Source organism: Oncorhynchus mykiss, chromosome 6 (genome assembly GCF_057628025.1).
Source record: "Oncorhynchus mykiss isolate SJ-2025 chromosome 6, ASM5762802v1, whole genome shotgun sequence".
In the NCBI taxonomy this organism is placed as follows: domain Eukaryota; kingdom Metazoa; phylum Chordata; class Actinopteri; order Salmoniformes; family Salmonidae; genus Oncorhynchus; species Oncorhynchus mykiss.
The window spans coordinates 68,328,850-68,342,189 of record NC_143027.1 but is presented as its reverse complement, the minus strand read 5'-3'; the positions used below and the strand labels follow the sequence as shown (position 1 = coordinate 68,342,189).

At 40.7% G+C, this 13,340-nt stretch overlaps 1 protein-coding gene across 3 annotated transcripts in view; it reads right to left on the bottom strand.

The window, feature by feature from the left end:
- Positions 1–4,024: 4,024 nt before the first annotated feature.
- LOC110526425 (E3 ubiquitin-protein ligase NEDD4) overlaps positions 4,025–13,340 on the bottom strand; it is a 50,285-nt gene continuing 40,969 nt past the window's right edge. For 2 of the 3 annotated variants that reach the window (XM_036980819.2, XM_036980821.2), the window contains 16 exons: positions 11,883–12,086; positions 9,955–10,032; positions 9,747–9,801; positions 9,599–9,657; positions 9,320–9,385; positions 8,851–9,080; positions 8,526–8,647; positions 8,270–8,340; positions 8,039–8,134; positions 7,829–7,902; positions 7,539–7,599; positions 7,385–7,444; positions 7,179–7,286; positions 6,620–6,716; positions 6,355–6,427; positions 4,188–6,259 (listed from right to left, as the gene is read on the bottom strand). In XM_036980819.2, coding sequence (XP_036836714.2) covers positions 6,157–6,259; positions 6,355–6,427; positions 6,620–6,716; positions 7,179–7,286; positions 7,385–7,444; positions 7,539–7,599; positions 7,829–7,902; positions 8,039–8,134; positions 8,270–8,340; positions 8,526–8,647; positions 8,851–9,080; positions 9,320–9,385; positions 9,599–9,657; positions 9,747–9,801; positions 9,955–10,032; positions 11,883–12,086 — 1,557 coding nt within the window. In that variant the 3' untranslated portion in view covers positions 4,188–6,156. Of the gene's footprint in view, positions 6,260–6,354; positions 6,428–6,619; positions 6,717–7,178; positions 7,287–7,384; positions 7,445–7,538; positions 7,600–7,828; positions 7,903–8,038; positions 8,135–8,269; positions 8,341–8,525; positions 8,648–8,850; positions 9,081–9,319; positions 9,386–9,598; positions 9,658–9,746; positions 9,802–9,954; positions 10,033–11,882; positions 12,087–13,340 lie in introns of all 3 variants that reach the window. The other variant, XM_090238692.1, reaches the window with a different exon arrangement.

Sequence of the window (13,340 nt, the reverse complement as noted above, 5' to 3'; positions counted from 1 at the left end):
AGGTTATCCCAACAATTTTCTGTTCAAAAGTCCATTCAGATTTACTCAGAAACATCCTATACCAGCTAGCTAGACTGTAGATCAAATTTCCACTCTAACCAAGGTATTGCATTTAATTTCAGATACTATATAGCCAAAAGGATATTGGTCCAACAAAGCATATAACATATTTTACACCTGACAAGGTGAGTTTAAAGTACTACTTAAGTCGTTTTTGGGGTATCTGTACTTTACTTCACTATTTATATTTTTGACAACTTTTACTTCACTACATTCCTAAAGAAAGTGATGCACTTTTTACTCCATACATTTTCCCTGACACTCAAAAAGTACTTGTTACATTTTGAATGCTTAGCAGGACAGGAACATGGTCCAATTCACACACTTATCAAGAGACCCTACCTGGTTATCCTACTGCCTCATCTGGTGGACTCCTTAAACACAAGTGCTTTGTTTGTAAATTATGTCTGAGTGTTGGAGTGTCCCCCTGGCTATGAGTATTTTTTTTTTTTTTAAATCAAATAAAATCGGGCCATCTGGTTTGCTTAATATAAAGATTTTGAAATTATTGATACTTTTACTTTTAATACTTAAGTATATTTTAGCAATTACATTTACTTTTCATATTTAAGTATATCAAAAAGCAAATACTTTGAAACTTTTACCAGATGACTTTCACTTTTACTTGAGTCATTTACTATTAAGGTATCTTTACTTTTACTTAAGTATGACAATTGGGTACTTTCTCCACCACTGGTTATCATGTTGTCTTCCAAGCATGCATTTATTTGTAATGCCCCTCAATGACGAGTCTGTATTCTAACACAAAGGAGTTGCAGTTAAGACTGCTAATAGCCACAGTTAGAGAACAAGAGGAAAATAAAGAGTGTGGTGATAATTACCTATCATAAGTATTTAGGTTGACAGAGCATCATAACACTTCCCAGTTAGTCTCAATAATTCAGTAACTTTCTTTGTGAGATATCCCCCAACATAACTCTAAAGTGTCATTAAAATAGCAACCTCCATTGCATAATGCTCAGACACTTACAGACATCTTAAAACTTTTAAAAGCTCTTGGCATATTGGCCTTACACACTATCAGTTGCCAATGCCATATACTATTTACACCATGCATTTATTTTTAATGGCTCTCAAGGACACGGCTGTATTCCAACACCAGTATGATGCGTTTTAAGACAACTCAGGGACACTTGACCAACGGAAAGAAGGTGTTGAAAAATTTGGTCCATATAACATCTTGACCAATGTTCCCACTTTGAAAGTGACGACATGGATATAGAGAACTGGTAGAAGAACTCATTGTGTATACTTGCGTAATTAAACATAATTGACAAATGAAAATGTTTCGGTCACATAGACCTTTATGAAGGCATATGGGTAAAGCTAGATACATTTATGTTTGTTTCAACATGGGCCGGTAAAAGTCACTCCATGTCAAACAGGACAACTGCACTGCAAATGGTCACTCTGGAGGAGAAAAAACTGTTTATGGAAATGAGGCACTCTCTCCACCACTGAGAACTAGTCTCAGCAATTACTAGGAAGCATTGGTAGGAGCAGGACAGCTGCTGCTTAAATGCAGATATTGATCCAGTGTCCATGTTGTGTTATGGAGTGAGTTTGACCTTCCTCCCTGCTCTGGACTCTCATTCAGCAGCAGGGCCCGAGGCCCAGCTGTTGTGTCCTTGAGTGTCCCCAGCCCAAAATATAACCAAACCAAAAGCTGATTCTCACAGTCAAGGATCAAGGTGTGCACTTCAACAAAGAGAAAATGGATGAAAGCTAAGGCGTAAAAGTGGTGATACAAAACTATTTTAGGAAATATAACTGAACTCGTGAAATATTTCAAGTTAAAATGCAAGTACAAGGACTTATGATTCTTCATTGGAAAAAAAAAATCTAATTTAAGATCTGCTAATTTTGAACTCACATTGATTTACAGTGCCTTATGACTGTAATAACTAAAATCACTTAGCCTAATATTGTTTGTTGGTCTGAACAATCATTGCGGACACACTATGATCCTCTTATGTAATATTACTACAACCATGTGATCCATCATGATAACACCCAGTAGGCTGCATAGAGATATACTACAGTACTGTCCTAACAAATCATTGTATTAGAAAGATGTTTGTTTGTGACCCAGGCTAACCTGCACTTACATAAAATGTGAAAGTGAATATGCAGCCTCATTTATGGTGACCCCTCACATGGGAAGGGGGGGGCGGGGGGTCTCTTGAGGATGTTCGATTAGGAATTGGTTTTGGGCACCTGCCAACACGACACTGTTAGGGGGTGGAGTGAAGATAGAACTGCACATGGATGGAGGTCGAGCTCTGGGGCCAGATCAATAGGTTAAAACGGGGGTATCCGGCACATCCAAGGCCTTCTGCTATTGGACAAGCCCAGTGTCATCCTGCTTCCATACAGACCCATCCTCACCGACCCCAGCAGCATCTAAAAGGCTGGCCTCAATTGTGTGTGACCTACCACCTGACCCTTCAGCCTGGGGGTGTTGGTCTTTAGCCAGCACTTTGGGGAAAACAGGACAGTTTTGGTTAAGCTGAATCGTATGAATGAGCCCTGCCTGCTTTAGAGGGGAAGACTTCCATTCACTTATTTGGGGATGTGGACATGAAGCCAGGGTTAGAGTTAGGGTTTTGGTTGAGGGTTGATCTGGATTGTGGACATGAAGCTACGGTTAGGGTTGTGGTTGAGGCTAGGGTTGAACTGGGATGTGGACATGAAGCTAGGGTTTTGATTGAGGGTTGATCTGGATGGTGGACATGAAGCTAGGGTTAGTGTTAGGGTTTTGGTTGAGGGTTGATCTGGATGGTGGACATGAAGCTAGGGTTAGAGTTAGGGTTTTGTTTGATCTGGATGGTGGACATGAAGCTACGGTTAGGGTTTTGGTTGAGGGTTGAACTGGGATGTGGACATGAAGCTAGGGTTAGAGTTAGGGTTTTGGTTGATCTGGATGGTGGACATGAAGCTAGGGTTAGAGTTAGGTTTGTGGTTGACCTGGGATGTGTGCATGAAGTTAGAATCAGTCCAAATTGACTAACACTACATCACTGATTTGATGCGCTCGAACACAGCCAATACGTAGGCAGTGTTCATTGTGGTATCCCGGTGAGGACGGGAAAAATAAATTTTTTAAAGGTATATAACAAAAAAAGTGCTTATGGCAGTTGACTTAAAGAGCACATGACACATACTGAATAGTAAAGAGCTGCATGTCTTGAGAAATGAACTAGTCTTAAAACAGACAAATTCTGTCATCAAAAAGTGCAGAATAAAAGTAATCCTCTGGCTTGTAGATATCGAACAACTATACTGAACAAAAATATAAACGCACCATGCAATAATTTTACTGCGTTACAGTTCATATAAGGAAATCTGTCAATTGAAATAAATTCATTAGGCCCTAATCAATGGATTTCACAACTGGGCAGGGGCGCAGCCAATCAGAATGTTTTTCCCCACCAAAGGGCTTTATTAGACATACATACTCCTCAGTTCCATCAACTGTCCAGGTGACTAGTCTCAGATGATCCCGCAGGTGAGAAGCCGGATGTGGAAGTCCTGGGCTGGCATGGGTTACACGTGGTGAGGCCGGTTGAACCTACTGCCAAATTCTCTAAAATGGTGTTGGAGGCAGTAGAGAAATTAACATTACATTCTCTGGTAACAACTCTGGTGGACATTCCTACAGTCAGCATGCCAATCGCACGGTCCCTCAAAACTTGAGACATCAGTGGCAATGTGTTGTGACAAAACTGCACATTTTAGAGTGGCCTTTTATTGTCACCAGCACAAGGTGCACCTGTGTAATGATCAAGCTGTTTAATTGTCTTCTTGATATGCCACACCTGTCAGGTGGATGGATTATTTTGGCAAAGGAGAAATGCTCATTAACAGGGATTAATAAGGATTAATAGGGATGTAAACATATGTGTCCAATATTTGAGAGAAATAAGCTTTTTGTGCATCTGGCTCATTTCTGGGATCTTTTATTTCAGCTCATGGGACCAACATTTTACATGTTGTGTTTACATTTTTGTTCAGAATAATATGAAAGAAGATAAGGTGGCATTTTCAATTGATTCGATTTTCTAAATATGTTGCCATTTACTTTGGTATGCAATCAAAACATGTTGTTTTCAACAAGATACAGAAGTTTTATTTCATTAAAGCATTGATATAAAATCCACTTAGTTGTCAGAATTACGTTTGACACAATATATAAATTAAGTATCTCTTAAAATAATGAATGATAGAGTATCGGATGTTAACAATAGATCCATTCAACTAAAGGATAAGAGCATGTCAAAGATTGGGATGATCAAATTCTATGATAAATTACAATGCCTTCATTTGTAATGTAAGTCTTAATTACCAGTGAAATGAAATGTGCTTTTTTTCCTTCCATGGCAAGTAAAATGTACTCAAGTCAAATGTGCACTTAAAAGCAGAGGATTTTAGCATGAAATCATACTCAACGTATGCATTCTGAAATTGATAGTTTGGCAAAGATCAAGACACTAAGACTTTTATAACTATTTTAACAAAGTGCTTTACCTTATAAATGCACAACTATAACATTTTGATTTTAAGATAAATTAAAAATACCATATTTTCCTTCAACAATCTGTAAACATACCAGATAGTGTAAACATGTTTTGTACCATTCATACAATACATTCTTTGATAGAGCACACCACTGCATATGTACAGTTAATTCCCTCAAGATAATCAAAGGCTAAAAAAGACATTCGCAGAAATCTTTGAGAATTGATACTATCAATTTCTTGATATTAATTCAATAGAGTTATTACATAGAGCAATTTGAAAAAAATACATGTACTAAAAATAGAGTATTATACTGCTCTACAACACCCATGAATAGAGCAGGGCTCTCCAACCCTGTTTCTGGAGACCTATTGTCCTGTAGGTTCAGTCCAACCCTAATCCAGCGCTCCTGATTATATTAATTAGTTACAACTGGGGTTGGAGGTGAAAACCTACAGAAGGGTAATGCTCCAGGAACAGGGTTGAGAGCCCTGGAATAGCGGAATAAAAAATAATACATCCATCACTGAATAAAAAAAAATCAGCAGAGGAAACATATTTTGCAAGTGTGTGTGCAAGAATGAGAGCGCAATGGCAACATGGTTTTTCAATGGAGTCTAATGTGGAGTCGTCACTACTGTGATATCCCCAGTAAGCTATACAAAAGGTGCATTCACTGTCCATTGCTCAGACACATACTTTGTGATTGTAAAAAAACAACAACATTAGGAACACCTGCTCTTTCCATGACATAGACTGACCAGGTGAATTCAGCTGAAAGCTATTATCCCTTATTGATGTCACTTGTTAAATCCACTTCAAATCAGTGTAGATGAAGAGGAGGAGACAGGTTAAAGAAGGATTTTTAAGCCTTGATACATGGATCGTGTCTGTGTACCATTTTACAAGGTGAATGGGCAAAACAAAAGATTTATGTGCCTTTGAACGTGGTATTGTTGTAGGTGCCAGGCTCACCGGTTTGTGTCAAGAACTGCAACACTGCTTGGTTTTTCACACTCAAGTTTCCCGTGGTCCACCACTCAAAAGACATTCAGCCAACTTGACACAACTGTGGGAAGCATTGGAGTCATGGGCCAGCATCCCTGTGGAACGCTTTCGACACCAGTGTATATACGGTAATGTATATCGAAGTCCAATGTCAATCTCCTCATGATAGAATATTTATCATAGATGAACAGTAATATCTGTATGATATAATGCATTTGATAAATTGTATATAGATCTGGTTTAAGTATACATACATATTTACAAGACACAAAAAAACTATTTGTAAACTTCACAGACCAAGAGTGATTTAAGAAGTGATTTTCACTCATCATCCATCCCTTCCACTGTGCAGGAGAGAGGAGCACCAAAGACTTTGCTGTCTGTGATTGTTCTCCATATTCTCAGGCGCTTGGCAGGTCAGGTCTGGACCTGAATATTGTGTGTTCTATCAGCATTAAAACAGAACTACAGCACAAAACTTGGTGCTAGCCCTCAGTTCACTGGCAGTAACTGCCATTTTAACATCTGCGCCATAGACCACACACTCCCCTAATCCACTCCATCAAAGCCTTGTGCATTCTCTATGGCGATGTGTAGCTTCTCCCTCAGCTCCTCAAACGACTCATAGGGAGGCAGATCCAGCCGGTTGAAGCTGAAGACGGTAAAACAAAACCAAATTCAAATGCACATTTGTTGCAGTAACCAGGTAGGACTATTAGCCAAACTGCTGTATCGTTAGTTACTCACCATGTGTGGGCTCTAGGTAGTTTGTCTCGTGTTCCCCACTGCTCAATGGTAAACAGCTGTGGTCCGTTAGACCCTGTGATTTCATAACATAAAACAAGATTAGGAGGAGAGAATCATATACAAACACCTCTGGTTACAACTCAGAATCCATGTTTCAAAGTTCATATCAATCTATGTAATGACAAAATGGTTAAAAACATACCTAGAATGTACCCTGTATTATACAAATGAGTCTTAATACAGAGAAGTAGAGAAGAGGACTCACCGTAGAGCTCTGCAAAGCCATTCATTGGGACCCGGGAGGTGCCAGTCACAAACTGCAACAGGCGGATACGCTTCTCTGCATCCATCAGCAGAACAGTCTGAGAATGACAAAATATAATTCAAATAGTTGGAATGAATATTGAGAATTCACCCAAAAACTAAGGATGCACCGATGTGGAAATTCTGGGCCGATATCAGATATTTACCGATATCCAATGTGTTCCTGGGAGTTTTCACTTTCAGGAATGTACTAATAATAGCTAATAGCTCAAACCATTTGGACGCTAAAGCCAAATTCATAGGATGAGTTTTTCTTCAAGTTGCGCCGACCACCTTAAAAAAAAAATGCCACAGACCGCTCAGTTTGTCTCCGCCACTAATAGCGGATACATTTCAGTCCCCATCATTGTCCTTTGTCTCCACATCAGACAGATGTCGACATAATATTTTTAACCAATTATCGTCCGATACCGATATGGTCACCAATAAATCGTGCATCCCTAACAAAAACAACTCTAGAATCCAGAGGCTTCTGCTTTAGTGGTGGAGTATCCTCTTACCTTCCAGAACCACAGGATGACAGGCTGGTTGGGACAGTAGCTATTCTTGTACTTGGTGTTCTCCCTCCAGTCGTTCACATCCACGTCTCCCAGGCCACACATCAGGAGCTAGAGAAAAAAAAACCCAGACAGAACATCACTCAATGATCTGGAAAGACAGGCTCTCAGTCATGCATACATCTCAGAATGATAGGAATGAGACCCACCTCCAGCTCATTCTCGTCAAAGATCTTGATGAGATCCTGGGGTATCAACTCATAGAATCCCTAAGACAAGAGAGAGGAACACGCAATAAGTCAACCGTTTCTTTCAATCTTATCACAACTCAATCAAAACATCTCAATAAAACCTAGTGTTTACCTCCTTGAATGCAGTCATCTGCTTCAGTATCCTGTTCACGAACCTCCACTGCATGACAAGACTGAAAAAAAATGTTTATTTTGAAATGGAAGCATTCAAAAGCCCTAATAATTGCTAATTTATCTAATGATGCAGACGTGGTGGGTGGTGGTTTCATTGTCCATTTGCAAACCCGTCAAATATGTGACTTGTGGGTCACCTACAGGTAACTAACTAGCTGAACAGCACTACATGGCAGTGAGTATGAGGCGTGCTTCCTCTTTCTACCAGCAGAGGGCTCTGGTGCTTACTGGATGTATTCCTTCTTGTTGTCATCGGTGACTACTATTTCAGATCCTCCTGGCTTCAGCTCATGCTGGTGTGTCTAAATAGGAGGAAATGTGATGTCAGCATGACTGATACCAGAGTACCACTTAGCATCAATTTTAAAACCCCTTCAGTCAATAGGCACAAGAACAGAAAATACTTGGGCCAAACAACAAATAGGAAGCAGGTCCCACCTGTCCAAAGAGCTCTTCGTCTATGGTGAACCTCAGATCCAGGTCTATCGGGTCATTCTCCAATATCCACTTCAGGGAGTTGAAGTACTCACTGTCCTGAAATAACAACACACAAACACCATTACCACTAATGGTAAAACACTGTTATAGATGTCTGATTTATCTCATCTCTACTATCTGATGAGGTGATGGGAAGATGTGAGAGTAATCTAGATAGTATTAGGTACCTACCACAGACTCCATGTCCTGTAGAGTAATGGGCTTCTGCAACATCATCTTGTAGAAAGGCCTGATGAAGAAGGCTAGAAAAAAACATGTCAGGATCTGTGCAACACGCCTAATCCTTGTGGCCCTAGCATAGAGCAGTCCTCAGCTCTTAGTTTCTCTACACACACACACACACTCATGTCACACTACTATTATTCGAATTAATGAACTTTTAACAGACACAAAGTTCATGAGTGAAATCACCAGCAGTGAGACTCACCGTCCAGCAGCTTTCCATGGTAGACAGCCATGCCTGCCACACGGCCAATGAACTTGAAGTAGGACAGGTGGTCCTCATTGCAGAGGCCTGAGTTGGGGTTGATCTGCAGAGTGTAGTTGTCCCTGCCCCAGAACATGCAGAGGAGAAACTTAACACAGCTCTAAAGTCATCCAAATCCTTCTCTGATCCATTCCAGAACATATCCCATCATTAAAATGATTCATAATGCTATCAGAGATGTTATTCACTAACAGCTCCATTAAGGGCCTGTTTCATTTTTCCTTGCCTGAAAATGGAATTCTAACACATTCAAATCGAGACTCACGTGGCAGAATACTCAAACAGCCCATAATAGGGGTTGAACATCTCCTTGGAAATGAGGAAGAACCACTCCCTGGCCACGCCACCGTAATCCAAGCCCTTCTCTCCCTCAAACTCCACCCACAGCCGAGCCTTCAGGAAGTCGGCCCTCTTGATTGACAGGATTCGTCTGTAGGAGTCCTCTAGCACTGTGTTCCGCCTGAGCTTCATCTCAAAGCGGTTGGGGATGTCAGCCTGGAATTGGAGATAGAGCATGCTGAGTGAGTGGACATCAGGTCAGGGGATGTAGCTGGACTAAATGTCATAGAAGATATTGTGAGGATGATTGAGAGAAAGACAAGATAGGCTTTTACAGTGTGAATATGCTGTATATCTGACCTATTTGTGAGGTTTAGCTGTAATAACAGAACATTAAGAGCATAGGGCCTTCAGTAATTACAATGATTCCCTGTCTTGGGAAAAACATTGCTCACCGGTTTCTTCAGCTTCTTCCGGAAGTATTCATACTTCTGTTTATAGTCTCTGGAGTAAGGCACAGCCTAAAATAGACAAGGATAGGAGATCCAATGACCGGAAATCAATTATGAACACATGATGAATTATTCGGTTTTATGGCCAACCTGGAGAACCTGACTCCAAAAAGAGAATGGGCCATATTGCATTCCTAAAATTCCTCTCCCGGAATCTAATACATAAAAATCTCTAACTATAGCATTAAATTATTTTTATTTTTAAATATCATCTATACTTACTGGTCCAGTTATGGCTGAATTCTGCAGTCTGGGGTCATCCCACTGTGTGTTCTTCGTGTCTGAAAATACATCAGATTTATTCAGCATTGGTAGTCGGCATTTGCATTTTTCACTCATTTTGACAAATTGTAGTACATGTCATACATACTGTGATCTATGTAGAATATCCTCCCATCACTGTGGACCCTCTCCTCCCAGCCAGGCTAAGATAAGGGTAGCACAAACATTACTCACATATTTTTTCCCTTAAAATCAACCATTCACTCAGCAACTTTCAACTTTAAGAGGCTCATGACACTGGGCTGCTAATTGCCTTCTTAGAATGCTATTGGATATGATATCATTGTAAAGCTTACCGGCATTGGCCCGAGGTCAGTTGGGTCTAGCGAAGGTCTCCTCCTCATGTGCACAGGAATCTTCAACCTGGGGTCTTCCTGTTCACAGCCAGATAAAAAGGAAATAAGTCACACAAACAGGAAGGAGCAGTGAGAATGGCAGTATTGTCCAGTGGATAACTGGTCATTCTGGCCATGATGATGCGTGACTAGACCCTATAGGTAGGGCCTGGGGGTATTTATTGATCATGTGACCTGATCAAGAAAAACGACACCAGTCAAAAGTTTGGACACACCTACTCATTCAAGGGTTTTTCCTTATTTGTACTATTTTCTACATTGTAGAATAATAGTGAAGACATTGCAACTATGAAATAACACATATGGAATCATGTAGTAACCAAAAAAGTGTAAAACAAATCATTTAAAATATATATATATATATATATATATATATATATATATATATATATATATATATATATATATATATATATATATATATATATATATATATATATATATATATATATATATATATATATATATATTTGAGATTCTTCAAAGTAGCCACCCTTTGCCTTGATGACAGATTTGCACTCTTGGCATTCTCTCAACCAGCTCCATGATGTAGTCACCTAGAATGCATTTCAATTAACAGGTGTGCCTTGGTAAAAGTTAATTTGTGGAACTTCTTAAATGTGTTTGAGAATCAGTTGTGTTGTGACAAAGTAGGGGTGGTTACAGAAGATAGTCATATTTGGTAAATTCCAAGCCCATATTATGGCAAGAACAGCTCAAATAAACAAAGAGAATCGACACGCCATCATTACTTTAAGACATGAAGATCAGTCAATCCAGAAAATGTCAAGAACTTTGAAAGCTAATTCAAGTGCAATCACAAAAACCATCAAGCGCTATGATAAAACTGGCTCTCATGAGGACCGCCACAGGAAAGGAAGAACCAGAGTTACCTTAGAGTTAACACACTCAAATTACAGCTCAAATAAATGCTTCAGAGTCCAAGTAACAGACACATCCTCAACTGTTCACAGGAGACTACGTGAATCAGATCTTCATGGTCGAATTGCTGCAAAGAAACCACTACTCAAGGACACCAATAAGAAGAAGAGACTTGCTTGGGCCAAGAAACACGAGCAATGGACATTAGACCGGTGGAAATCTGTCCTTTAGACTGAGTCCAAATTTGAGATTTTTGCTTCCAACCTCCGTGTCTTTGTGAGACACAGAATAGGTGAACGGATGATCTCTGCATGTGTGGTTCCCATCGTGAAGCATGGAGGAGGTGTGATGGTGCTTTGCTGGTGACACTGTCAGTGATTTATTTAGAACTCAAGGTTACCATGGCCACCACCGCATTCTGCAGCAATTTGCCATCCCATCTGGTTTGCGCTTAGTGGGATTATCATTTGTTTTTCAACAGGATAATGACCCAAAACACACCCCCAGACTGTGTAAGGGTTATTTAACGAAGGAGAGTGATGAAGTGCTGCATCAGATGACCTGGCATCCACAATCACCCGACCTCAACCCAATTGAGATGGTTTGGGAGGAGTTGGACCGCAGAGTCAAGGAAAAGTAGTCAACAAGTGCTCAGCATATGCTCAGCAACTCCTTCAAGACTGTTGGAAAAGCATTCCTCACGAAGCTGGTTGAGAGAATGCTAAGAGTGTGCCTCATCAAGGCAAAGGGTGGCTACTTTGAAGAATCTCTAATATAAAATATATTTTTATTGGTTTAACACTTTTTTGGTTACTACATGATTCCATGTGTGATATTTCATAGTTTTGACATCTTCATTATTATTCTACAATGTAGAAAATAGTACAAATAAAGAAAAACCCTTTAATGAGTAGGTGTGTCCAAACTTTTGACTGGTACTGCATGTCCTTTTAAGAGTGGTGGTATGCAGGTGCTTGCTTTCTCACCCAGGAAGTGGTCTTAGTGTTGTGGTCGATGAAGAAGGGTTTTCCGTTGGGGGCATTGCGGACCTCCCAGCCTGCAGGCATGAAGCCACACTCCCTCTGTGAGCCGGGGGAGTGCTGGGGGGAGCCCTCAGGAGAGAGCATGGGGGGCTGGTACACAGTGACGTTCTGGGACAGAACAGCCTGGGCTGCTGCGTCTGAGGTTATCTGAACCATGAAAGGAGAGACGAAGATTAACACTATTGATATACTAGGAGGGTGAACTGGATTCTACATCAACATTATCTACAGTGCTTTCGGAAAGTATTCAGACCCCTTGACTTTTTCCACATTTTGTTACGTTACAGCCTTATTCTAAAAATGATTAAATCGTTTTTTTCCCTCATCAATCTACACACAATGCCCCATAATGATGAAGTGAAAACAGAAATACCTTTCTTACATAAGTATTTAGACCCTTTGCTATGAGACTCGAAATTGAGCTCAGGTGCATCCCATTTCCATTGAATATCCTTGACTCCATGTTTCTACAACTTGGAGTCCACCTGTGGTAAATTCAATTGATTGGACATGATTTGGAAAGGCACACACCTGTCTATAAAAAAGGCTCCACAGTTGACAGTGCAGGTCAAAGCAAAAACCAAGCCATAGAGAGAGCACAGACAGAGGATTGTACTGAGGCACAGATTTGGGGAAGGATACCAAAACATTTCTGCAGCATTGAAGGTCCCCAAGACCACAGTGGCCTCCATCATTCTTAAAAGGAAGATGTTTGGAACCACCAAGACTCTTCCTAGAGCTGGTCGCCCGGCCAAATTGAGCAGTCAGAGGAGAAGGGCCTTGATGGTCACTGACAGAGCTCTAGAGTTCCTCTGTGGAGATGGGAGAAACTTCCAGACGGACAAGCATCTCTCCACCAATCAGGCCTTTCTTGTTGAGTGGCCAGACAGAAGCCACTCTTCAGTAAAAGGTACATGACAGCCCGCTTGGAGTTTGCCAAAAGGCACCTAAAGACTCCCAGACCATGAGAAACAAGAGAGTCTCTGGTCTGATGAAACCAAGATTGAATTATTTGGCCTGAATGCCAAGGAAACCTGGCACCATCCCTACGGTGAAGCATGGTGGTGGCAGCATCATGCTGTGTGGATGTGTTTCAGTGGCAAGGAATGGGAGACTAGTCAGGATCGAGGCAAAGATGAACGGCGCAAAGCTCAGAGATCATTGATGAAAATCTGCTCCAGAGCGCTCAGGACCCCAGACTGGAACAACGACCCTAAGAACACAGGCAAGACAATACAGAGCTTCAGGACAAGTCTCTGAATGTCCTTGAGTGGAACAGCCAGAGCCTGGACTTGAACCCAATCTAACATATCTGGAAAGACCTGAAAATAGCTTTGCAGCGACACTCCCCATCCAACCTGACAGAGCTTGAGAGCATCTGCAGAGAAGAATGGAAGAAAC